Source organism: Haemaphysalis longicornis, unplaced genomic scaffold (genome assembly GCF_048455015.1).
Source record: "Haemaphysalis longicornis isolate Haplotype H1 unplaced genomic scaffold, Haemaphysalis longicornis Haplotype H1 scaffold_3, whole genome shotgun sequence".
Taxonomy (NCBI): domain Eukaryota; kingdom Metazoa; phylum Arthropoda; class Arachnida; order Ixodida; family Ixodidae; genus Haemaphysalis; species Haemaphysalis longicornis.
The window spans coordinates 102,206,838-102,234,558 of record NW_027526335.1 but is presented as its reverse complement, the minus strand read 5'-3'; the positions used below and the strand labels follow the sequence as shown (position 1 = coordinate 102,234,558).

The 27,721-nt window shown below is 48.5% G+C and overlaps 1 protein-coding gene across 7 annotated transcripts in view; it reads right to left on the bottom strand.

The window, feature by feature from the left end:
- Positions 1–27,721, bottom strand: part of LOC144174969 (cell adhesion molecule Dscam1-like) — a 550,580-nt gene that overhangs the window by 101,417 nt on the left and 421,442 nt on the right. For all 7 annotated transcript variants that reach the window (XR_013323566.1, XM_077703961.1, XM_077703960.1 and 4 more), the window contains exons 11-13: positions 16,047–16,220; positions 8,206–8,353; positions 6,991–7,139 (exon numbers count right to left, since the gene is read on the bottom strand). Coding sequence is in view for 6 of the 7 variants with exons in the window: in XM_077703961.1 (XP_077560087.1) it covers positions 6,991–7,139; positions 8,206–8,353; positions 16,047–16,220 (471 nt within the window). In the remaining variant the exon portion in view is untranslated. The remainder of the gene's footprint in view (positions 1–6,990; positions 7,140–8,205; positions 8,354–16,046; positions 16,221–27,721) is intronic.

The following is a 27,721-nucleotide window of genomic DNA, read 5'->3' as shown; positions in this document are numbered from 1 at the left end:
CACGTTTGGACCTTCTGCAAGGACCCCCGGGTCTTAGGAGGCCACCTGTGGCACCGGTCTACTGCCATCCGGGCTGAGCCGTGGGAGTCCCTCGAGAGTGCCGACGCGACCCGCGGAGCAAGGCCCGCGGACAGGACCTTGCCATGTTTGGACCTTCTGCAAGGACCCCCGGGTCTTAGGAGGCCACCTGTGGCACCGGTCTACTGCCATCCGGGCTGAGCCGTGGGAGTCCCTCGAGAGTGCCGACGACTGCAGCCGAGGGCAGCCAGCGTCGGCCTTTTCTTCGGAGGGGGGAGAGTGTGGTAATCCGGCAATAGTGGCGGGGGACAATCCCACGGGATGAACATGTGCCGGCTGAGGATGAGGAGGTGGCGCGGGAGGAGCGAGGATAGAACATGGCGGACTCGGCTGGGCTACGTGTGTGCAGCCGGATCGGCTGAGCAGTGGACCTTGGCGGAGCGGGACTCCAAGTAAAGGTGTGATCGAGGGGGCTCAGTGTCTTTCTGGGGAACCGCGGCCGGGTGCAAGAACCCCGGTACCACAAGTTGCAAGGGAGAAAGCTCCCCGTTTTAAGAATCGTTCTCTTAAGGAAGGGGTGCCGATTTCTTCTGATTTATTCCCACTTTTTGTATGACGCCTTGTTTTCCACGTTATCCCTTGCATTGATTACTGCTTATTCACATTTAATTTGTGCCGTATAGGCCGATGTTTTCATCGGAATAAACCATTTTATAACTGAGCACATTAGCCTAACCTAGTTACATTTCTCTCCCTGTTTTCGTCCCAAATTAGGGCATTTTGCCGCTCATAATGGGTTAAACTTATTATTGGGATTTCAACACCCCAAAGCTACGTCTGGGTTATGACGCGCGCCGTAGTTGAGGGCTGCAGGTAATTAGATTACTTGCTGATCTAAGACGTGCGGCCAAATCTCGACACGCTGGTGTTTCTCTCTCTCTCTCTTTTTGTCCCCCCCAGAAAAACGGCCGACGCCGCAGGAATTGAACCCACGTCCGTAAACTCAGCATAATGGGTTAGCAGGTGACCTAGCACAAAGCTTTTCTCTTGCTTGTAGCCTAATCGGCATTAGTCCGCGGGCTAAATGCACTTTATACGACTTTGGAAATAAAATTTGGTCGGAATTTTCGTTTTATAAACGACTTGACGCCGATTGTGAAAACTTTCCACCGACTTTTCGTGCTCATTGTTTCCCTACATGCAGCTTGGATAAAAGCCTCACAGAAAACTGTCATCGCTGTCGGAAATTTTCTCTGAACGATTTAAAGATAAATTTGAGTTTACTGAGTTAAGTAGGAGTTATTTCGTAAGTGGAAGCTGTCCAGGCCGGCTAAAATTTCTATGACGCCCGACGTGGTACAAACACTAAAGTCTTGTGAGGGATTTTGTCGGATGGCTTTTGTGATCTTTTATTTGTGAAAGCGTTTAGCAAAGTAAAAAAGGAAACCACGCATTCTAAATTTAAAAGAAATATAAGATTTTCTGAAAAGAAGGAAACTTGGACGAACGTGCGATTAGTATTTCTCGGCCCAGTTTGTTTTATTCGAGTGAAATACACTAAGCGTGCAAATTGAGTAACATGCTTTGGTCTTGCTTAGCCACGATGAAACAGAGAATGCCGTTAAAAGTTCTGAAGATGACGCCACGCGTGGGCAAATAAAAGTTTCCCCACATTTCGCTCTCCTTTATGTTTTTACGGTAGTGTGCTATTTATATCCGCAATACATTTTACCGGGTGCACAGGGGCATCGCAAGCCAATGCTCGGGACCACGCGGAACAGAGACAGACCTTGCAAGGCTAGGAACCATGTTTGAACAGCGCTCAAATGTGGAGACACAGTGAGTGGAACGACCCACGTAGATAAGCGACACACAGAGCCTGTATCGCCCGTGTTCCTGTGTCCCTGTCTTCCAAGCGCTGTTCAAATATTCAACCTTACCGACTAGTCCGGCTTTTCTTACTGCTGAAGGCTAGTAACGGGAGTGTGTTCGTTTCGCAATTTTTGGTTGCTACGGTAAGAAATGTCACAGAGGCAACGCTGGTGCTAATTTCAGGCCACAGAAACATGCAAACAGCCCGTCTCCACGTGGAAAAATGCACTAGCTCTGTTCATATCTTTTATCTTTGTACATTTATGTTTGTCTTCTGGAAAAGCATGAAAATTAGAAATAAAAAGTGGGATGAGGTGTTCCTTTTTTTAAGGAGGTGGTTACGTCGGCCTTCGAAGCCATTTAGCCTCGTCCGTGCGTACAGTTCTACGCATTGAAATACTAAAATTTGTACTAATAGTTGTTAGATGTGAAGGGACTCGATTCAGTGCGCTAGTAAAATCAAACGGTGCATTAAAAACTTCCGAAATGTTGTCAGACAACCTTCATGTCTACTGCCCTCTGGGTGGAAGTAGGAGATTCTAGTTATTGAAAAAACACATCGCTTGAAAAACAGATGTCGTAACTATAGGTCAGCGAGTGCAAACCTTGTCTCAATTATTTTATTTCGGGTTCAACCAGCAGCAGGAGGAACGGGCCACGCATTGTAAAACGTGGAGGTGAGACACTCCTGGCGAAGGAGATGGGGACGCAACGACCACCGCTATTCGCGTAAGGTAATTCCTTCGGCACTATTCAAACATTGTTATCTTTGAAGGCTGGGCCTTTTCACACGCACACGTAAACGCGCCCTTAGTGTGTGTGTTTTGAATGGCCGACATTGCTAAAGAAAACTACCAGTGAACATGCTTCTGTAAATGACAAGTGCTGATCAAATTTTGTTAAACTAAGCATAATATCAAAATACATCCATTGTGAGCTTATATAACAAAATTTTGTTGTGCTGTCAATCTTGCTATGCTTCGTTCGCAACGTGCAAAGATGGCCATAGTTGAGCCTCTGATGAATAAGCCGTTATCGGCATCAGAGCATAAGCCGTTATCAGTGCATAAGCCGTTATCTACATCATACATCTGCAAACTCTGCCAGATTCCAGCAAACCGACGCCATGTTTTGGCAGAAAAAAAATTCTCTCCGAAGGCGAGATTTCAAAAGAAACGCCCGAGTCCTGGATAAATTGATATAAACAAGGAAAACGTCAAGTAGCCGTAAATAAAATAGCCCTGGCATTTTTTGACCATAAAGAAAATGTCCAGTTCTGAGCCACAAAGGGATGAAAATCCTGTTAAGAATTCAGATATCAAACGCTACAACAAGACAATAAATACCAAACGGAAACGCAAATTTTGCCCTAAAAACGAGTACTCGCGTAAGAATGAGTACTCGACGAGTACTCGAGTACTCGTAAAAACGAGTGCAAGAACGAGTACGCGAGATAAACAAACGCGAAACTCCCGCTCCGCGGACTCCCCATGGGCGTGGCGTAAGCGAATCGACCTCTTCACACGCGCTGCCCTCCGTGGAAACGCACTTTACTCCTCACTGCAGCAACAGCTGTTCCTCCATACTGGCTCTAACAGAAAACAAATCGTAGCGCACAGCAAGGCCAGTTTCTTTTTTCTTTTTTTCTTTCGGTGGACAAACAGCACAACTAACGACTAACCTAGCAAGCGACGATAAAAAGCGTAGATGGAAGCTCCGCATTGACAAAGGAGACGACGACGACGACAACAACAAGCAACAACAGCAACGATTGCAAGGCTGCAACGGGTCTGCTGACTCGACCTTCCTTCTGGATGGCGGCGGAAGCCGGGGGAAGCGCACGAGCACGCGCGCGCCGAGTTGTGCGCTTTCAGCAACGGTGCACTTCCCATTTCCCCGTGGAATTGTCCGCCTAGCAGCAGCTTTCAGCGTTGCAACCCTGCGCCAGTCGACACGTACGACATGAAATGGGAAGCCCCAACTGCGGGGTGCCCGTCTCACACAACTGTTTCGAGATCAGAGCCGATGACTGAAGGAAGATCACCTGAGTCAGCCTGTGAAGTGGAGCCCTAATCAATCGTTCGGCGGTGATAAAGCATTTGGCGCCAGTTTTTAAGGGCTTCCTTGTCATGCAGACGTTGCTGCCGTCGCTCGCCGCTGCCGTTTATTCTTCACTCAGCACCGGCAACGGCCAGCGCGTCCATGCTGCTACCACCAATCTTCCGCATCCCCCGTTCCCTTACCCACCGGACTCCCTCGGCCACTGTTTCCTTCATTTTTGTATCTCTTGTTTATCAAGCTAGGGCGAACCCGGTTCCACGTTTGCTCGCGCAGCATGTGTTCTTTTTTTGGAACCATTTTTTTGAGTGGGCGCGCCCTGTCCGCCAAGCTCGGTTTCAGTCCGATCAAATTCCCAGAGACCTTACGGCCTCGCATATGAAAGCGAAGCTCTAGAATTTCCGAAACCGAGGGGCACGGGTCACCTCTTTATAAAGGGTTTTTCCGGGAAAAAAGAAAGGAGCTAAAGATATGATAGCGCAGAGAAATCAATCTGGACCCAGATTGAGATCCATGCCGGCCATCTCCCTTTCATCTTGTCTCGGTTTAATATGGAGAATAAAAGTACAACGGTGCCTTCTTTATTGGCATTTTTTTTTGCTTTTTTTTGCTTGTCCACCCTCAAAAATTTCTCTTCATACAGGAACGCCTGCAAGCAGCTGCTGATGTTGTACATACATACGTACACGATAGAGGTTTGGCCTGTTCCCCAAAGAAATCAGAGATCCTTCTGTACAACCCCACAAGGCCAGGCAGGCGCCCATCATCTGCTCCAGACATTCAAGTATTCCTCCAAGGGAACGCCATCCCCAAGACTGACTGCATTCGCATTCTGGGTCTGCGGATTCACGAGAAAGGCACCAACACAGCAACCATTCAAGCATTGCACAATGCAGCTGCCCAGATTAGCAGATTAATAACAAGGATCGCAAACAAACAGCATGGCCTCAAGGAGCCCAACCTCCTCCGCCTTGTACAGACCTTTATAATCAGTAGAATTACGTACGTCGCCCCATATCTCAAGCTCACGAAAGCAGAAATAGAAAAAATTAATCGAATTATTCGAAAAGCCACCAAGGCAGCAGTCGGCGTCCCTATCAGCGCCGCCACAGACCGGCTGCTAGAGATGGGCATCCATAACACCTTGGACGAGCTCATTGAAGCCCAACGTACGGCCCAATACAATCGTTTAGCAGCTACCACCACTGGAAGAACCATCCTAGAATCCTTGCGCATTCCTTACGCCCATCAACATGGACACAAGACCACCTTACATCGGGAAATCCGGGAGCACATCAGTGTGGCACCGATCCCCCGCAACATGCATCCATCACACCACCAGGAGCGCCGACAAGCAAGGGCCATGGCACTGCACAAGCAGTACCACTCTAACCCAGAGGTCTGCTACGTCGACACGGCAAGCTACCCTGGCCGAAGCGCGGTAACGGCAGTGGTGGTTGACCACCAAGGTAATGCAGTATCCTCGTGCTCAGTCAACACGTCCCGCACAGATACGGGAGAAGAAGTGGCCATCGCCCTCGCCATCACGGGTACACGGGCCAGCGTAATCATATCCGATTCCAAAACCGCCATGCGCAATTACGCAAGAGGGATAGTTTCTACGGAAGCGGCGCATATACTACGGACCCGCTCTGAGAACACATCAAGACAAGTCCGTCTGGTTTGGACACCAGCGCACTCGTCCCTCCCGGGGAACGAGATGGCACACGAGGCAGCCCGAGGATTCTGCAACCAGGCTGACTCCGAGTCCGAAGAGGTGCCGTCTGACACGTGGGGGAGGGATCGGCTCTGGACATATCAAGAAATTACCCAGCACTATAGGCTGAGTCGCCTGAAACTTCCGGCAGCTCACAGATCCCTCACAAGAGGACAATCAGTAGCGTGGCGTAGGCTGCAGACATTCACTTTCCCCCACCCCGCCCTATGCCATCGACAGTACCCAGAAAGGTACCAGGGCACATGCAAATGGTGTGGACTGCCAGCTGCTTCACTGACCCACATGGTTTGGGCCTGCCATCTTAAACCTCAGTCCGCCAACCCCGGATTCCACATCAGTAATTCCGAGCAGTGGGAGGCCGCGCTGCTCAGCTGCATTCCCGAAGTACAAGCTGCGGTCATCCAGCTGGCGGAAGACGCCGCCAGGGTCCATGGGCTCCTGGCCGCCGTCTGACGAAGCGCCCACCCGGAACCTCCCTCTCGGGTGGTTACGCTCAGCAAAGATGACAAATAAAGTTTTATCTCTCTCTCTCTCTCTCTCACGTTATATCTAACACTGCCGTGATGACAACACTGTATAGAATTTTGTCGGTACTCAATCTCCTCTTTCGGTTCACCCTTCTATAGTGCTCAGTTCTGACATGCGCGTATTCATAAATGTCGTAATATTGAAAGAAGTATAAAAGCTGGGTAGCCGACGTGGTGGCCCAGTGGCTAAGGCGTCGGGAGGTTGAGCTCAAGGACGCGGGTTCAATCCCGGCCGCGGTCGCTGCCTTTTCCGTGGAGGGGAAAAGCGAAACCGCCCGTGGGTCGACATTTCAGCGCACATTCAAGATACCTAAGTAATCGAAATTAATCCGGATCCTTCCACTACGGCGCGCCGCATAGGCCAGGTGTAGCTTCGGTGCGTTAAACCTCCCAATCGATCAATAAATCAATCATTAAAAGCCGAATTGTTTAATAGGAAGCTACCGCCTTATTTGCGTGAAAATAAGTAACCTACGCGCTCGTTATATTCTGGTGCATATCGCAGCAACGATGTAACCTGTACTGTCTGCTTTCGGAACAGCCAAGGGTGCACAAATAGATGCACAAGTTCTCTTTCATCGCTTTCCAAAGCAGAGTTAACTCCCATCTTAAAACAACAGCGCACAAACAGAACGAAAACACACAAAAAATACAAAAAGCGCCGATGTGCTTCCGTCCTGTGTAGTTTGTGCTTTCTTGTTTTAAGATAAAAAGTATTCAACTAGCCAAACTCTCAACCCTCTCGGAATTACATCTCAGCGTTTTCGCGGCTCTTACCCTGGACGACGACTTGGAAGTTTGTCTCGTCCCTCCCGTATGCGTTCGACGCCATGCACGTGAAGAGAGACGAATCGCGGCGGTCGGTGGACTTGACGTGAATCTCAGAGACCACGTGTTCTGGTAACGTCGTGGCGGTCTCCTTGTACCTGGAAAGAAGGGCATAACGGGAAATGTGTTGATGTCACGACAGCGAGAACACAGATCTCTAAACAGCATTTTGCTTTTGTACATTCGGACGTCAGCAGGCAGGAACCCACAGGCATTCTGGCACAATGGCTCATTGCATGCACTGTAGCCATTAGAGGAGCTCGTATCGAACGGAAGCGTAACGCGATGACTGAGTGTAGGTTGCACTTGGTCGGCGCAGACAATCAATGGCTGTGGTTTGGGTGACGCAATCTGGACATTGGGAATGTTCGTGGTTCCATGACGGACAGCCATCGCGTGAATGTGTAGGCCGCATGACGTGCGACTTGAACTGAGGGCTGCCTTTCTCATTCTTGGTCGTTGCCCAAGATGGGCCATACTTACTACCGAAGCTCTTTTATTACACCTGCGGTGTTCAAGATTAGGCTAATTATCTTAAAAACTCATCATGGCGAGATTCTGTGTTTGTACGTGTTTTTGCGTGGGCGTGCCCTTGAAGGTAGCGTCGCTGAGCATGGTAATTGTGATAGTCCGTTCTCCTTAAGTAAGAAAAATACACAGTTCGTCAGAAGCAGCTGCTTGTGCTCGTGACGTGATTTGAAATGTATCGGAATAAATGCAGCTTTATCACTTTTATTTGTTTTTTTTTTGCTGTTTTCTCATCTGTTTGCATGAGCAATGAACGGGTACGACAACCGACAAGTTATGAGCGTAGAAGTACACCGCCCAAAAGGCACTTGGTGAATTTGCTACCCACGGAATTCTATATTTTTTTATTATAGGACTAATCGCGCCAAATCAGTCAGCGAATACGTTTTTACATTTGGTTTGTGTTTTTCTTATATTTTTTTTTTCATGCTTTGAGATGGAAACGCCGAGAACCTCGAAGGTTTATGTGGTTCGTGGCCAACTTTCAAGGAAAGACAGTCACGTCTCACCACCATTCAACCAAACAGGTGTCACAGTTTTCGCAGTTGTCACTTGGGTGCTCCTGATTCACACGAACAAAGTAAATCTCGCTCAACCCTACTGCGTAACATTCAACCGCTTAACACTGCCCCTTACCTGTTTTCAGCTTGGAAGTTGAGCACTTGGCGATCTTTTGTCCAGGTGATGTTGATGGGCTTCTCGCCAAATGCCTCGCAGCGAATTCTCACATCTTCCCCTTTTTGAACATTCTGCGAACTGAACTGCGACTTGAAGAAGGCCGGAACTGAAATGGGGGGGGGGGGGGGGGTTGATAAACAGAGAGTGTAAGTTTGTGTTCGTTTGTTAGGCTCAGGTTAGTGTCACAATAGATTTAAGTGAGGACGACGAGGGATGAGCAGAATTTAGGGCCTTCTGCGAACAGCAACCTTGGAGGCTGGCGAAACTTTGTGCTTACAAAAGAAACTTTTAAGCAGAATGACCCGGCATTATGCATAGAAAGCAAGGTTTTTGAGTAAAAAAAAACGTGATGGTAGAGAGCCCTCGAATTCTTATCAATTTAGCAGAGTTCAGTAAAGAATGGGGCATTTGAAGTACTTTTTTTTAAAGTACTGCACCTGTTTTAAGGAAGTTGTTGTTAGCAATGGCTTCGGAAGGCGAGTAAAGTTATATTCTATACGAAACGAATACTGATATTATTGTACCAGAGTGGAACACTCCGTAACCGTTTTAGAAACAACATCGCCTAGATTGAAACTACTCAGGAACATGAGGAAGCTTTTACAAGAGCAAATGTGCGTGAAAGTCCTACAGATCTACCAACGTGTGAACACTTCAGGAACAACGTCATGATAATTAACATATAGCCTTAACATATATATTAGCTTAACATATAGCTTTTAATGACAAGATTTGTTGATAAGTAGGAAATGTAAAGGGCCCAAAAATAATAAGCCAAAAACAGACGACTGAAAAGGAAAAAGAAAGCTGCATATCGTCATGAGAGAGAATAACTTTACGAAGACCAGCGATATTAGCCGAGCTGTCGAGCTGATATTGTCATGACACGTAATACAACAAGGCTGTACAATAAATCACATGGACATGCTGATTGCAAATCTTAGGAAATTAGTTTATACGCGTGAAACATGCAGAACTAAGGCGTTACACTAAAAACACAGCGCTTTAGAGTACATAAGAATTAATAGGGATACTACAATATGCGAGAAAATTTTACATCTTCAATAAAAAATGGAAGCCTTGATTCTTCATGTATCCTCTTGCAGACCTTAACTTACTTGAAACGTTAGGAATATTGACGCTTGGAAACGTCCGTGACTTGAACAAACAGTCATTTTTACGTTATTATTTATTCGTTCCACTGAAATAGCAAGCCCTATCGTTTGCAAGGCTGACGTCGTTAGAATTCTTCAGAATACTACTTTTCCTTTTTTTCTCTAAGTAAGCAGTGATGAAATACGAAATATAGAAGTGGGGAGTACGGTTTAGTGTACCTTAAAATAATAATTTACTTGTTTCTCCTTACTGTTCAATGGAATTAAAATAGCGCAATGGGGATATCGAGAATACGTAAGCCGTCAGAGAATCCTTTGCGACAATTTCTCTTACGTATATCAGCTGCCTTAGGGAGTGCCTGGGGTTGCATTTTTACGAAGACAAAGACAATTACGAACCTTTCCCCTGCAAAACGACAACATTTTTTTCATTCGTCACCTAATCAAGGCATGTGTATCACCTGTGAAATTCCGGACCCCACTGAACACATTATTTGGACATGCCCTCGATTTCAAACTGAAAGACAGGTTCTCCTAGACACCCTTCCCGCTAACTTACGACCAAATTCCTTAAATGATCTGCGTCCCTCCTACCAACCTAATTTAGCGAAGGCAGTGTGGGACACTCTCCTGCATTTCATATCCCAACCCACTATTTTTCCCTTGCTATTTCCCACCCATACCCGTCGTGAACCTTAATTTATCGCTACCCCTAAGGGGGTCTGATGCACTAGCAAGAGACCCCCGGGTGTTTTTTTCTACATTTCAATAAACGTTAAAAAAATGAATTTTCGCTTATGTTTATTGCAACGCCAAAATTACCAAAGAATACTGCCATAAGGCCCACGAAAAGTCTAAGCAGCAGACGGTGAGTTTACGGGGGAATTATGGGAGGTTGAAGAAGAGAAGTTTCAGCGTAGGGTCCCGCTTGAAGGGGACGAAGATTGCTGGTAGTATTTTCGTTTCTGTGTTCCGGCTGTGGCCCAGCCTTTTCTCTTGTAAATACGGCAAATACATTTCTCTACCGCATCATCTTCTCGAATCAACATTTATTACCTCCATCTAACCTATATGTCTTTCACCCAGAAATTCCATTAGTCTAGCTGCAAAACATCTTTTTTTTTAAGTTGTCCTATTTGGCCAAACTAAAACCCAAATTGGAGATCGCCGCTATGTTTATTACTGGTGTGTGAGCGACCCAACACAAAGACATGCGAAGAGTTTTCACGGTAAATGAATATTTTAATCAATATATAAACAAAACGTTGTCTGGGTTACACGTTGGTAACATCAGTACGACTCTTTTCGACCAAAACAAAAATTTGAAGCAGTCTGAAAGCCCAGCCTTCCTCCAAGTGTACCACTAAGAGTATTGGGTCTCGTATGCTTGCGGGTCAGTTGAGTGCCCCACGATATTTCATTCAGAAAAAAAAAACGCATTTGATGACTGCTACTGTTTTCATTTGTCGACATGCCCTTGTTCATTATTTATGTAAGGCTGCCTCAACATATCTTTAAGTATGATCCTATCAATGTTGTGTACCTAATGTTCGACGAAAAAAACGCGAAGGGGTTTGGTCACATGTCCTATTTGATGTAGCACGTTCGGTGGCCTTGTTCTGATGTTTCTAAGGGTCCTAGCACGGCCCTGAACATCTTATGAGCGACAATTAGGGCTTGTACATGACGGAACAAACGAAAATGGATGTGTGCTTTTTGTTTTCAAATGTCAGCTGTACACGAGGAAAACAGAAAACTTTCAAAATCAACGCCGAAGCTAATGACGCACCCTGAGAGTAAAAAAACTATAGCCTGCCAAAACGCCTCATTTTTTTTCTTGTGTAAGCAAGATCATTACGCAAATGCACTAGCTGCACGGCCTCAAGGCATTCGTGCGGGCGGCAATAATTTAAGGTGCTGCAAGCAAGTAAACTGATATTCCCTGAAACTGATAAGAGCTCATGAAAACCACCGAACGGTTACGTTCAACGTTCATCGCATTAATCAATGAGAATTGGGGATCCTGCAAGTATTTGTAGTCTGCTCATTGCCGCTTTCTAATGAATTAATGTGCGGGGCAATAGCGTGCATGTGGGATATGGACAAATATAGCATGGCAATGACGCGAATATACGAAGTTAACAGCTAAGAAAGCAAGCGCAATCCAAACTCACTAATTCGAACCCCTGGAGGAGCTAAAATTTGTTAGAAATCACTGGAGTTCGAACTAAACGAAGCGTATTAAGTGGTGTACGTCCATGCAGCGGTGGGTATTGCGCGGCATGTCGGCTGAACTAGCACATGAGAGAGGAGTTCAAGACAATGCCCGCCAGGGCGCGGTTGTCTTCCCATGACTCCTAAGACACAGCTTGAATCTAGCTGACTAGCACTAACACACGTACTTTTTCACCTGGCACGAAACATGGCACGCGGTTGTGTACATCGATGACGCTACGTCAGTTGCACTATTTGGTGGAATTTTCGTAGGCGTCGGGGTCTTTCTTCACCGCTGAGGTTTGGAGTGCCCTTAGATGCAACCTGTTGAAACCACGTTGCCTGAATAATCTGCGCGTCGATTATTATATGATAGTCCCCATACATTTGGGTAGTCTGCCGTCCTGGAAAGTTTTGCATGACAACGGGGAATCGCCGCAGTTATGAAAGCGCGCGGTCGACCGTGGCGACCTCTCAGTGCACCGTACAGCGCACTCACCGCGTTTGCCATTGAAGCATCTTTAAGAACCGAATTGCTATTCTAATAAATCTTTATCGCAAAATTATTTATTTCATTACTTTTTCTTGCCTGAATGATTTTTTTTCTGGCAATAAAAGTGATAAATTAGCGTGGTCTGTTTGCGCACCGTTTTTATCTCGCGTCGTCAGCACTCTGTCGGGAACACACAATCACAGACGTTAATAGTATTGTTCACAGTTTAAAAATTTCCAGATAAATTGAATCAGACTCAAAAAAGGATGCAAAGAAGTAACAATGTCAGCGAAACCCATTAAAGCAATAATTCAGTGTTTAACAACAAAAAGGGCCGGTATACTGAGAGAGCGCTGCAGTCGACCGGTATTCTGTCTGCCCGCGGCTTTTATCCCCAAAAGGACCCCGCTGAAAGCCTCGGACGGCAGACTAGTTAAATTTCCAGGGACTATAATTATACTACAGTGCCCTGCACCGGTGTCCACAGACCTCTGTGCTCGCGGGGAGGGGGGTAGGTACAGGGGAGCGACCGATGCAGACGATGCAGACGATGCAGACGTATCGCAGACGTACTCCCGGGTCGTTGGCGCCTCTGCACGAGACGGCGTCGCTGAGCGCATAGCCTGCGGCTCGGTATGTTTGAATTAACCAGTGCGTTCGCCTTAATTACTGGGCATTCCACGACGCTCACATACAAGCAGTGTCGGCAGGACCTCGAAGTCCGTTCGAATAAACCGGAAGTTCGAATTAAGCGTGTTCCGATCAACGAGACTTGTTGTTGTTGTTTTTTAGTTTATTTCGTAGCCTCAAGGCTTAGTATACACTAAGCGGGTCCGATTTATATCCAGGAAACTAGGTTGGCCTCCCGGATATAGTCCAGCAAGGAACGGTAGGCAGGACCATGGAGCCACCGATGGTAATGCGTGTCTTGCCGCAAATTTAGGCCTGCTGCCATGAAACAGTTCCTTCGAATGTCCTTAGTTCCAGAACATGTCCATATTAGGTGGTAAAGGTCTGCCGGAACCGTTTCCTCAGACCAGGTTGGAAATTTCACGTGCCCTCGGTAATCTCCTTTCCATCCACTCGTGCGGGCAGGCGGCAATAAACTCTCCTTTAAATACTGTGTACCATGACGCACTTTTGCAAGCACAGTAGTTCTAATTGAGGGAACAGCTAGTGGGATAAGACCTTCCTGCGACGTGCGACCTCAGAACCCAGGTAGCACAAAATGTCGCCAAAACGCCTTCGGAGATAACTTGGTCTCAACATGTTTTTCACCAAGTTCGACGCACTTATGAGAAACAAATTTATTTTCTCCTCGCAATCCGTTCAAAAGGCTCACTTTCGAATGCCTCTTATGTCTGCCCGCTGTTGTAGTCGTGTTCTCCACGTCGGATACGATGCGGATTTATTTGTTCTGGACAACCCACCGAAAGAATTTTTTTTACAAGCTGGTGTTTTATCTGCGCGTAATTGTAGCTGCTTTTTGGCATTCCCATTTTTGGACTAGGATCAGTGGCGTGCGTGGGCGAAGCAGTGCGTACACCACATCGGCAGATCGCGTTGAGACAAAGGGGTAAGCTGTAGCGAGAACACGAGAGCTCCAGACACAGACCGCGTAGTTGCCGCCAGCCCTCCGCAACCAGCCCATCTGACAATTGCCCGGGGGTGCAACCGGGAGACAAAAGGCCGTGTCTGTGGGCGGCGTACTAATAAATTAAATCTTCATTCCGTAAGGTGAATAAAAACCGTATGTGGTCCCTTCGCTTTCTGAGTTGACTGAAGAAGCGTGTAACGGTTGTACAAAGCTCTCGCACTTATTTAAAACTTCAAGTTGTATTCTGTTGTGAGAAAGGAGTGTGAGTTGTTTCAAACCACAGTCGGTGTCGCACGCGGGGTGTGAAAAATATTTCGTTGTTCAAATTCTTGGCGCCTTACATTTAGCATATTTATGTTCGTTTTTCGTCGTACTGATATTTAACTCCACTCCCGTAAAGGTTTCGCGCGAGTGGTCAGAAATGTGCGCGTCGCTTCAGATGAAAAGAGGCGGGAAAGTCGTTGGCCGGTATTCGTTGCTTCACAGCGCCGCTAGGTCTGTGCACGTTCTGCCACGCTGCTTTCCGGCAATATGAATTTTCTAATAAATTATTCGCATTATCATTGCTAAGCGTGGGATATTTCGCGGGTGTTCCGGTGTGAGACGCAATTTCTTTGTTTTGAGGACAGGCATATTCAAAGATCTTCTTTCGTATTATCCTACCCATATCGTTGCATTTACTGCGGTTCTAGTTCGGAAGCAAAGTGTTCGGTTAACTCATTAAAGGAGCACTGACACCAATTTTGGGCGTTAATATTATTGCACAGTTCGCTTCCTTCACTCAACAGAATACCCTGGCTGAAATATGAGCGGCTTGCGACGCGAAGAACATAGTTCAATTGGATCTCATTTATCGCGCCGACGGAGCAGCGCGCGGAGCGGCACTCCGCAAATGGACATCAGCGTGACATCACTCCAGGAGAGGAAAAAGAAGTGACGCGACAGCGCTCGTCAAAAACTCGTGACGTCACTTCACGCACGCGGCCCCACGAGCGGCGAGCGGGCGCAACACCCTCTCAAGCGGGCGCCGGTAACGTCCGCACAAAGCGGTGAGGTCAGGCAGGGAGTCTGTCATATGCGCCGTCCGGGATGAAAGCGCGGGAATTTGAAACAAATGGTTTTCAGGCCGTTCAATGTAATTAACTATCGCGGGCTGAAGTATCTGAAGTGCTGTTTCAGGTTGGCCAGACCAATGAGCATCGATAAAAGCAATAAAAGTGCAACATAAAATTTTCGTGTCAGTGCTCCTTTAAGACTAACCTTGCGGAACAGCGGGTGGTACATTTGAAGTAACCGCTCGTTTTGATGTAGCTGTATGCGCGAGGTGCTTAAAGGTGCGTGTAAAACAAGAGCGTTAGCGGTTGAACACGTGCGACGGTTCATAACTTGCATATTCGGGAAATGTCACTACCCGATTTGCGGCGCCCTGCTTGCGTAGCGCAATTGTCACGTTTGCGGGCAACCGTTGCTAGCGCCGAAAACTGCTTCACCGGTGGGAGCGCAGCAGAAGTCATGTCTCGACAAGCACCTTCACGTGGGAGCTCGCACCCGCGCATCACAGACGTGGCGGCAACAGAGGAGCCTAGTCAACTTCAGCTAAATGCCTGACATTCACGCATTGACTTGTCTTCTGGCGGAGGTGATTCTACTGGAGGAGATTCTTTATGGGCTTAGTACGATAAAGGTACAGTTGGACAAAAGGGTGTCATCGTGTGGAGAAATAAAAATGAACAGAACAAAAAGGATGATATTGATCAGGAGGGGGCACTCTTCCCAGTCGGAAATGACAAGAAAAATTTCTGTAGTTTGTCGTATTTTCGTGTGTCGTACTGTCGTCTTGTCGTATCCCTGTCGCGTCGTGATTCTGATGTTCTGTTGTGTTGCGTATTCCTATCCTGAATTTGATGTTCTGTCGTGCCGAATTCCTGTCTTGTCGATGTACCATCAATAGTTTCACATGGTTTGAATGTTTTCCCCTATTGTGAAGAGTAACGCATATGGCAGTTCTGTTGTTACTGCAGGAATGTTTGTCGTTGAGAAAGTTGACTGCTACGTTACTACAGAAATGTGTGTCGTAACACCAGATGGTTTTGTCGTAAAATCAGGACTCCTGTTGTCACAGCAGAGTCTCTTGTCGCACGACAGGAATTCTTGTTAGGTTTTTGCGGTATTCCTGTTGGGATTTTAGACTGGGTTGCCAATTGAGAATTATTGTTTCCGCACTCCCATATCATAAGGAGTGCTTAAGTGTCCGTAATATTTCAGTATCATTCATACGTATAGGTAGGGTCCATTTTAAACTTGACGTGGACAAAATTTTTCAATTCTTTTTTATTGCGATTATTTCTAAGTAACCCAGAATAAGGTGTCAAGAGCTTACCGTGAACACGCAGCTTGACGACTTCGCTGAGACTCGGCTTGACGTTGTTCGTCGCCTGGCACATGTACTCGCCGGCGTCTTTGAGCCCAATCTCGCGGAGCACCAGCGACCCGTTCTCCAAGATTTGAATGTACGGGTTGCTGATAATAGTCTGCGACTCGACGAGGGGGCCCGCTGCAAGAACACACCACGCAACACCGCGATGAGCCCGCCAGCTAATGGCTAGCCCACAGCAGAAAAGGTCACAGCATCATCGATTGCGCTACCACAATGATAAAGAAACCTGACAAAAAAGTAGCTCGTTTCACGCCAGACCAAGCACACGCATTTCGTACGGCGGGACTCTCGAACTCGCCACACGGGGCCACTACTATCTTCATTGCCCTGTTACTCAGAGTATAAACTGCACCGCCAGCAGCGAAACGTCGTTTCGAAAACAACGCTTTCGGGCGCCCGTACACAAGCTCATGAAAACGTTGAGACCATGGAAGTTGCAGCAGAAGCAAGCCTCGCTGCGTGAAAAGCCTACTCCTACGGTCTTCAATTCTAATCCCACCCCGGCACGCCGCCGCGATGCACACGTTCCGGGGATCGCAACAAAAATTCCATTTCTATGCAAATACCGTCCGTCGGGAACTGCGTTACCATAGTTAATGCGCGAGAGAATTGGAGAGGCCGCGCGAATATGCGCATATAGATATCCGCGGCGAATGCCTCCGCGAGACAAGCCTGCTTTAACGGCGCCGACCGACGACGGGAGGGGAGACGGGACAAGAAAGGGATGAGGTGAAATCCAGTTGCATCGGGAACCTGGAAAACTGTTGGCGATCTCGTTTGAAGGCAAACAGCGGATGCGGACAACGCGCTTTGGCCCTCGACGATGCACTTTGCAAGGAGGCCAACGGGAAGCCCAGCCGTTTCCTTCTCCAGTCCTCCGTATATCCCTCGGACACCTCTGCATTTTCTATTGCGCAAGGTGCAGGTGGAGTGCAAACAAAGAAAAAAAAATCTTTAGAACGAAGTTCCCGAAGACAGCGGAACTACAGCGTTGATTCGATATCGAAATAAACAGCGCGCGAGTGCCAGCTTTGACTTAAGAGCAGCTTCTATATGGAGCGCCCGTGTTTTTTTTTCCTTTTGGAAAAGGGTGGTTGAGGTGGACGGGAAGGTTGCCGCGCGAGAATGAAATGAAGGTTTTCGTTGCGCTTACATGAAACAGCTGTAAGACTGTCGTTGGTAGAGAGAAAAAGTGCGGCGTCTCGTGCCATCGCTCGGACGGATGCATCACATTACTGCGACAGGCGTCCTCAGGTATTCCGGCTGCTTTCACTTCGGTTATAATCGGCATCGGCGCGTCTCTCTCTCTCTCTCTCTCTCTCTCTCTCTCTCTATATATATATATATATATATATATATATATATATATTGTCACGAAGACAAGGACGATGCAGTGGTGTTGAATGAGAAACACGTTTATTGGAGCGAACTTGTGCTCCCCTAACAACTCAAAAGAATACAGAGGCGGCGAAGCAGCGGTCAACAAAGTGACTTGCACAGGCGAGTGTCGTCGAATCGAATGCCCCGGCGTCCGCACTGCAGGCTTTTTATCTTTTGGCGCGCGTGGTTCTCGAAACGTCGATTCGCATCGAGAACATAGTAGATCCAAGAAGATTATTCTGGGCTGTTCACGTTAGATCGGAATGCTCTCCCTATCACAACAGATAACACATGCGGCACAGAAAGAAAGAATGGAACACGCGCTTCCCTTGGCGCAGAGATAACACAGACCGGCGCAGCCGGGCGGTAAAAGCAAAACACAAATAAACAAACCCAATGTATGGTTCGCGGCATTACCCCCCCCTCTAAGAGTGCATCGACCCGATGCTAACATAAGCGACAGTCCGAACAAATGAAAATAAAAGTTCGTCATCGTCCGTAGAAAGGTTTTAAGCGAACCACGTGGACGACTTCAGGCCGCGTGCGTCGTCGTGATGTGCCGGAGTCACCATCGGGGATCACTTCGTAGGTAAGTTGGCCAACACGTCGTAGAATCTGGTAGGGTCCGAAATACCTTCGCAGGAGCTTCTCACTGAGTCCGCGTCGTCGGATGGGAGTCCAAACCCACACACGATCCCCTGGTTGGTACTCGGCGTCTCGGCGTCGGAGGTTGTAGCGGCCCGCATCCACCAGCTGCTGGTCCGTTATACGAACTCGAGCGAGCTGGCGGGCCTCCTCCGCACGTTGAAGATATCCGTGGACGTCGGCGTTGAGGTCGTCGTCTTCTACGTGCGGAAGCATGGCGTCGAGCATCGTAGTCGGCCTTCTACCGTAGACAAGCTCGAACGGCGTCAGCTGTGTCGTCTCCTGGATAGCCGTGTTGTACGCAAACGTGACATACGGGAGCACTTCGTCCCAAGTCTTATGTTCAACGTCAACGTACATTGACAGCATATCTGCGATTGTCTTGTTCAGACGTTCTGTTAGTCCGTTCGTTTGGGGGTGGTACGCCGTCGTTCTTCGGTGATCCGTGTTGCTGTAGCGTAATACTCCTTGCATCAGCTCCGCAGTAAATGCCGTTCCGCGGTCTGTGATTAGGACTTCCGGGGCTCCATGTCGCAGCACAACCTGGCTTATAAAGAACTTCGCCACTTCTTGTGCAGTCCCCCTCGGAAGAGCGGCGGTCTCTGCGTAGCGCGTCATGTAGTCTGTCGCTACGACAATCCACTTGTTCTGTGATCGTGACGTAGGGAACGGGCCTAAAAGGTCCATTCCAATCTGTTGAAATGGTCTCGATGGGACGGCGATCGGTTGCAGAAGTCCGGCGGGTCTTGTCGGCGGCGTTTTTCGTCGCTGGCAGTCACGGCAGCTCCGGACGTAGTGGGTGACGTCAGAGGTAAGGCCGGGCCAGTAGTACCTCGCCTTGATTTTTCCGATAGTGCGGGCTGTGCCCAGATGTCCGGAAGACGGGTCGTCGTGGCACGCTTCCAAAATTTCGTCACGAAGGTCCGCGGGGATGACGAGAAGGTAATTCGCTCTTGTTCCGGGGCTGAAATTCTTCTTCACAAGGACGGAGTTTCTCAGGCTGAATGCTGGTAAACTGCGTTTGAAGGTCCTAGGAACGGCAACGTTGCATCCCTCGAGGTACTCGATTATGACGCGTAAGTCGGGGTCGGCACGCTGCTGGGCGGCTAGGTCGCTCTCCGTCACGATCCCGAAGAACGCGCTGTCTTCATCAGAGTCTTGTGGTGGTGGGTCGACGGGGGCGCGGGACAGGCAGTCGGCGTCGGAGTGTTTCCTGCCGGATTTATAAACGACTGTAACGTCGAACTCCTGCAGGCGCAAGCTCCACCGCCCAAGACGGCCAGAGGGGTCCTTCAAATTGGCGAGCCAACACAGCGCATGGTGGTCTGTTACAACCTTGAATGGCCTTCCATACACGTATGGGCGAAATTTTGAAATCGCCCATATAATAGCCAGGCACTCTTTCTCAGAGGCAGAATAGTTTTTCTCCTCCTTCGACAGACCACGGCTAGCATAGGCGATTACCCTTTCGCAGCCGCTTTGCTTTTGGACAAGGACGGCACCCAAGCCTATATCACTGGCGTCCGTATGCATTTCCGTTTCGGCATTTCCGTCGAAATGAGCGAGCACGGGCGGGCTTTGCAGGCGTTTTTGCAGCTCGCCGAATGCTTTTTCTTGGTCGTTTTCCCAGCTGAAAGGGGTGCTATCTTTCGTCAAGCGCGTGAGTGGCTCTGCAATGCGTGCGAAGTTTGCGACGAAGCGCCGGTAGTATGCGCACAGCCCGAGAAATCTCCGCACGCCCTTCTTGTCTTTTGGCCTTGGGAAGTTCGCAATGGCTGAAGTTTTTGCCGGGTCAGGTAGGACTCCCGCGGCGTTGACGACGTGGCCCAAGAACTTGAGTTCCCCGTATGCGAAACGGCACTTTTCAGGCTTCAGCGTCAACCCCGACGTACGAATGGCCTCGAGTACAGACTCCAACCTTGCAAGGTGTTCGTCGAAAGTCCGGGCGAATACCACTACGTCGTCGAGGTATACGAGGCAGGTGTGCCACTTAAGGCCAGCTAGCACAGTGTCCATGACTCTTTGAAACGTCGCTGGTGCTGTGCACAGCCCAAACGGCATCACCTTGAACTCGTATAGGCCGTCTGGGGTTATAAATGCAGTCTTCTCTCGGTCTCTCTCGTCCACTTCAATTTGCCAGTAGCCGGTCTTCAGGTCCATCGATGAGAAGTACTTCGCGTGGCAGAGGTGGTCGAGGGCGTCGTCGATTCGGGGGAGGGGGTACACGTCCTTTTTCGTGATTTTGTTCAGTCGCCGGTAGTCAACGCAAAACCTTAATGTGCCGTCTTTTTTCTTTACGAGTACGACGGGCGCAGCCCAGGGGCTTTTCGATGGCTGTATAATGTCATCGCTCAGCATGTCGTCGACTTGAGTCCGGATGGCTTCCCGTTCGTGTGAAGAGACGCGGTACGGTGACTGTCGGGTAGGTCGGGCTCCATCTTCGGTTATTATTCGGTGCTTCGCTAGAGGGGTCTGACGTAGTTTTGCGCTCGACGAAAAACATTCGCTATAGCGACGCAGCAAAGCCAATAATTTTTTCCGTTGTTCTTGCGGTAGCGCCGGATTCACGTCGAATGGCTGCGGGAGCTTGAATGTTTCTACCGGTGTGCGTTCAAAGTCGGCGACTGCGATCACATCACTTGCTTCTTGCGTTTCTTCGAGGAACGCAATTGCAGCTCCCTTGTTTAAATGCTGGTACTCTTCGGTGAAATTAGTGACCAAAACGTGAGATTGGCGTTGCTTAAAGTGCGCAATGCCTCTTGCGACGGAGACACCGCGGTCGAGAAGCAACCTTCGATCACTCTCTACGATAGCGTCGATGTCAGAAGCAGCATCCTCACAGTAGACGGCGATCATCAAGCTTGCGCGGGGTGGCAGGGTGATGTGATCGTCGGCGATCCTGACAGCAGCACGGTGATCGGGGTTCGGCTGCGGCGTCGTGGAGTGATTGGAGGAAAATGTTATCGACTTGGTCTGCAGATCAATTACTGCGCCGTTGTCCGTCAAAAAGTCCATTCCGAGAATCACGTCGCGGGAGCAGTTAGGCAGAACGACGAACGCCGCAGGGTACGTTGTGCCGTCTATGGTGATGCGCGATGTGCACGTTCCACTTGGCGTCACGAGGTGGCCTCCTGCTGTGCGTATGTGCGGACCGTCCCATCTGGTCATAACTTTCTTCAGTTTAGACGCAAATGGTCCGCTCATTACCGAATAGTCAGCTCCCGTGTCTACGAGGGCGACTACGTCAAAGCCGTCGATGGACACCTTGACGTCAGATGCAGTCGTCCTCGAGTTGCGGGTTCGTCGGGGCGTCGTATCTCTGCTTGTACGTGTTGATGGTCGGGCACTGTGCATCGTCGTTGTCGTCGTCTTCTCAACGGACGTCTTGGTCAGGTCGGGTACGCGTCGCGCCGTGTAGCTGTCGTCGTGTTCAGGAGTCTCGTTAGGGCTAGGTCGGGTCGTCGGGATGAGGGCATGTCGTGAATGATGGTCTTCAGCGAGTCGCTGCGTCGTTGGAGGGTTTTCATTTTTCCGCCGTTGTGCAACTTTACTTCCCGAAGTTGCTGCTTTTAGTTTCCCCCGCGTGGGCTGGGGGACCTTCCACGTGAGAAGTCAGCAGTGCTGCGGCGGTTTGGTGACTGAGACGGGTAGGGCGACGGTGAACGGTTGAAGCGGGCTGGTCCTCGGTTGGTGTTGGAGAGGTATTCTTCGATCTCAGCAGGGCGCTGGCCGTATCGGGGGCGTGGGGCGTCGACGGAGAACCCTCGCAACCCGAGCCTCTTGTAGGGACAGCGACGGTAGATGTGGTCGGCCTCTCCGCAGTGGTAGCACAGCGGGCGATTATCGGGCGTTCGCCACACGTCGGTCTTCCTTGGCGTCTGGTATTGGTCTACAGGGCGTCGGGCGGGCGGCGTTGGACGGCGGTATGGCTCAGCCTCTTGACGACGGGTTGGAGCAGGGCGGGGTTGACGAACAGCCGAGGAGTAGGTCATGGCTTGTGGTTCGCGGGGTGCTTCCGACGGCGTAGAAGTTCCCAGTGCGTTTTGGACTTCTTCTCGGATTACGTCGGTCAGGGAAGCTACTTGAGGTTGCGGCGTCGTTGGAAAAAGCTTCCGAAGCTCCTCCCTGACCACTGCTCGAATGGTCTCTCGCAATGTATCGGAGCTTCCATTTGCAGCACCGATGGTCTCCGAGAACAGCGCGTTGACAGGGCGGTCGTACTGCCTGGTTCGAATTTCTAGCGTCTTCTCCATCGCGGCCGCCTCAGACGCGAATTCGGCCACTGTCTTCGGAGGGTTACGGACTAGACAAGCAAAAAGCTCTTGCTTCACTCCTCGCATTAGAAACCTTAGCTTCTTTTCATCGGTCATTTCAGGGTCCGCACGACGAAAAAGTCGCTTCATCTCCTCAACGAAAATCACGACTCCTTCGTTGGGGTGCTGCGTTCGAGTTTCAAGCAAAAGCGCAGCTCGCTCTTTTCTCACCACGGTAGTGAAGGTCTTAAGGAACTCCCTCTTGAATTGAGTCCAGTCGGTCAAAGAGCTCTCATGGTTCTCGAACCAAGTTCGAGCAGCATCTTCTAAGTAAAAGAAGACATGCCGGAACGTTTCTTCATCGTCCCACCTGTTGAAGATGCGGACGCGCTCCAACTTCTCCAACCATTCTTCGGGGTCTTCAGCGGGGGCTCCCCGGAATGATGGCGGTTCTCGGGGCTGCTGCAGGATGATTGGCGACGTTGTTTCTTGCACCATGGTGTTGGTTGCAGCGTTCCTTCTCTTGGGCCCTTCTGGCAGAAGACCGAACTCGGGCGGTAAATCTTGCAGGCGGGGGCTGGCTCTTGTTGGACTGGCTTGGCGGCTTTTCGAGGTTGTAGTGGGCATGAAGGGTGCGTACCCAGCACCTCCACCAGATGTCACGAAGACAAGGACGATGCAGTGGTGTTGAATGAGAAACACGTTTATTGGAGCGAACTTGTGCTCCCCTAACAACTCAAAAGAATACAGAGGCGGCGAAGCAGCGGTCAACAAAGTGACTTGCACAGGCGAGTGTCGTCGAATCGAATGCCCCGGCGTCCGCACTGCAGGCTTTTTATCTTTTGGCGCGCGTGGTTCTCGAAACGTCGATTCGCATCGAGAACATAGTAGATCCAAGAAGATTATTCTGGGCTGTTCACGTTAGATCGGAATGCTCTCCCTATCACAACAGATAACACATGCGGCACAGAAAGAAAGAATGGAACACGCGCTTCCCTTGGCGCAGAGATAACACAGACCGGCGCAGCCGGGCGGTAAAAGCAAAACACAAATAAACAAACCCAATGTATGGTTCGCGGCAATATATATATATATATATCCTGTCTACTATGCGTCCACCAGACACACGGCAGCACCGTTTCGACTGTTTTCCAAGCTGCATATAGACGTACCGATTTCTGATACCCCCGTCTTCTCCTCCCGACGGCGCCACTCCTTTAGAGAAGCTACGCCTGTCAAGCATTTTTGTATTTTGTTTATTTTATCCCCGTTTCGCAGTCCATTTCGCTGGCCATTTTTACACGCATCTGTTCGCTTAGATAGATCAAAGGTACGATTACGTTTCTATTTTTGAGCTGCTGCTGTTTGCCGCATGCGGAAATGTCCTCTTCAGCCCTGGCCGCAATTTCTTCTTTTTTTTCTACGTATTCTTGCAGTTACCTATGACCAGATAAATCATTCGTTCATGGCTGCAGAAAAATAGTACTTTATTAAATTTGTGAGTGAGAGCTCAAGATTTCAAAAGCGGGATATTATAAATTATAAGTTCAAAGATGACAGCCTCATCTTTTAACGGGGGCCCCTACTTCAAACGGGCGAGTGGCTTTCATAGTGAAGTTCGTAGCTCTAGGTTTGATTGATTGTTTGATTGTAGGGTTTAATGCGCCGACGCAACGCTGGCGATGAGGCGCACCGTAGTGAAGGGCTCCGGATTAATTTTGACCACCTGGGGATCTTTAACGTGCGCCGAAATCTCGAACGCACGTGCGTTCGAGATTTCGCCTTTATATGAAAAGGGGCCGCCGCGGCCGGTAATCGAACCCGCGACCAGTAGCATTAGGTCATCGGCCTCATATACATTTTTGTTTAGAGAGCAGGTATTTTTTTCTCTGAGGGAGGGAGTGAGTGAGTGAATAAACTTTATTTAGGCGAGTTTCAGAAGCTGGTGGTTGGGCGCCCATCAGCGTCTGAAAATACAGGAAATATTTTTTTGTATATTTCGTTTCATGATTGATGATTTTCATGTTTCTGAACTTTTTATACGCTTCATTATTATTTAAATGGCGGAGTTGTTGTTACGGGCCGTAAGTTCTGTGTTGAAGAAAAAAATGGCAAGAAAATGCCGAGAGCTCGTGACCTCGTGCCTCGCAACGACCGCTGAGCGTCCCCGGCACGCGCAGTGGCTTTAGCAAAAAAGAAAATTGGCGAAAACTCCGAGAACAGAGAATATGCCGAGCCCGTATGATCGCGTGCCTCGCGGCGCCCGCAGAGAACCCGGTTCGCGCAGTGGCTTTAGAAGAAGAAAAAAAAAAGAAAACCCAAAAAGCTCCAGCGTTCGCCGTAATCGTGGCAACACTTGTGCAGAACGAGAAAGAGATGTCATAGCGTACGCCCCTCGCTCGTTAGTCCTCGAGTCATCGTGCGCATGCGCGCGGTACCGCAGAAGAGCATTCGCGCGCGGCAGCGTCTTAAAGACACCCTGTTTGGGAAATATCACCGCGGCCGTCGCATTCTGTAGAAGCCATTATGGATAATTGGAGACATGGCTATGAGTAAGCCACTGCTTCCCGAGACGGCTTGAAGATTCCACCACCGCTGACCTGCGTCAATGACGAAGAGCTGGTGGAAGTCTACAATGATGAGGATGACTTTGCATCTACCACTCGCCGCAAGAAGACGACGACCTGTTCGATGTATATGACAACGATTACTAGCACCGGAGCTATGCAAATAAACAAGGATACGGAAACATAACTATGTGTCCGGCAATGCTCACCTACAACAGCTTCGTCATTCAAGTCTTTGGCGTCAGTGCAAGCTTCCCTGAATTTTAAAAGTCATGATAGGAATGAATGATTTACTTTTCCTGTTTGCAGATAAACTCCTATTCAGATACACAGTTTGAATTCGTCCTCGTCCAACGTGGGCCTCGTAACAAAATGGTGGAGTCTTGACACTGATTGGTTTCGAAGGCGAAAGCTAAACAGATGACAGTGTCTGGCTTGTTCGAAGCCCTGGAACCCGTATTTCTTTGCGAACACCTTGAAGTACAAAAAGACGTCGACTGCGTAGCCATCAATGGTACAGAAAAATGTTTGACACAGTTGTATTGAGGGAAAGAAAAGTATTCGTTGCGTTTGCTTTGCAAAGCAAACATTTTTCACAGGTAAACGTTGGAGATTGATCATCTTAGAGATCGTGCCACTATAGTCTGGACTATCTGGGTTTGTAGTCTGGGAGGATGTGCCTAGTCCTTAAGATGACAGTGCTTGTCAGTCAAAAAGCTTTTCTACCGAGCTTTTCAATGCGCAAAAGCTTCTTCAGACAGCCTGTTTTCAGAAAAATTCCAAACAGAGCATTCGTACAACCACATCACTCGATTATTGACAGCGAAACTGTATATAGGTCGCTTCTCGGAATTTTTTTTCTATCGTGGATCTTCTGCAGAATATGCCTTGAGGAAAAACCTACTTTCTTGCGAATTCTCGTATTCTGGGAAAGTTATACGCAGACGAGATTGTTTTTTTAACTGATAACCAGACCGATATGCAACGGCTCATAAATATTGGCAGTGAGGAAGCCACCGACTTAGGGTTAAATTTTAGCGCGGAAAATTCGTGAATAATGGTTTTTAATGACACTAGCACTGACGCAGTGTCAGTCAAGCATGGCGAATTGCCCAGAGTTAAGGAATATAAATATTTGGGAGTGTGAATAAAAGAAGGGGAAAACTACTTAAGAACTCACGAGGAGCAACTTAAGGGTAAGGGAAAGTGAAATGCAGCTATAATGAAGCATAGATCTCTGTGGGGGTATAACAAATATGAAATAGTGAGAGGAATGTGGAAAAGAGTAATGGTTCCGGGACTCACATTTGCGGATGCAGTACTATGCTTAAAATAAGACGCTCTAGCAGGCCTTGAGGTGAACAGAGAACAGTAGGCCGTTGGGCCTTAGGAGCGCATGAAAAAAACCACTAACGAAGTAGTGCAGGGTGATATGGGCTGGGCGTCGTTCGGAGTTCGAGAAGCTCAGAGGAAAATATGTTTTCAGAGGAGGTTGAGAGCAATAGGTCAACGTAGGCGGACAGGACAAGTTTGTAGGTACCTATACATGAAAAACATGGATACGCAGTGGCCAAGGAAGACTAGAAGGGTAACGATGAAATTCGGAAAGAACAGTGGAAAATCCAAGACAGCCAAGGTAACTAAAAACCAGGCAAAACAGATTAAAAGGAATAAATGGAGAGAAAAAATGGAAGCTAAAACGTCGTTAGAGATGTGCAGGGCCGAAAAATTGGACAAAAGAAAGGAAGTTTTCTACGATAATTCCAAGGGAAAAGCTTCGCGTTTTGAAGCTAGAGCAGGTTGCTTTCGAACTAAGAGCTTTGTGGGGAAGTATACAAAAAATGATCGGTTATGCGTGGTCTGCGGAGAAGAAACAGAAACTATGTGGTACATAGTGTTAGAATGCGAGGGTATTCATCTAAATCTACAAGAGGGAAATACATCCGGCTTTCAGTAGCGCATTGATTCAAGGTAGCACAGAAGGAGTTAACTTCAAGGCTGTCGAGGTGACGAAAAGAAGATTAGAATGCTGGTGGACCAAAAGCAGAGGGGGGAATGTTACCTAGAACAGCCACCCCCTGTAACGAAAAAAAAAATTAGATATTTTGAGCCTAATAAGTTTTTTGTGCCTGTCCTAAGAGCAGCGCTAGCATTAAACGAAGAGTATAAAACAGTCATATCAGTTTTTAGTAACATGACACGTCATCACCCCGCTACGGAGGGATACCACTAGCAATCTTCGATCATCATCATCATCTCCTTTGCTTTCAATTTTAACGTTGATATCTAGGAAAAATTATAGTGAAATTGCCTGCTGAAAGGATATTGTTATGTCACTGTTTAGTTTGATCGCCTCTCTTCGTATATACCGACGAGTTCAGTGCGAGCAATTTGTAACTCTTCTCTTTTGTCACGACTCAAACGAGGAGAGTTTGATTGCGTGAGCAAAAAAAATGCACTGACGGTTACTATACTCCCTAATTCTAAATGTGTGTCCAGCTCAAACTGCAGTCTTCTAGGTCACGGGGCATATCTGCTGCGTATCTGGGAGTGATCGCGTGATCAGCGAATGAATAGCGGGGCGCGCTACTGTGCCGCTATCTCGCAGCGCGTCGCCGCCACCGGTGACCTTGTTGTTGGAAATCGCGTTTGAACCTCCCGCGCAAACGTCACACGGTTCGTATGAGCCACGCACGGAGTAGGCATAGAGTTTTTTACTATATACTTAATAACAAACTCTATGGGAGTAGTAGCATCTGCAGAAGGTGTGAAG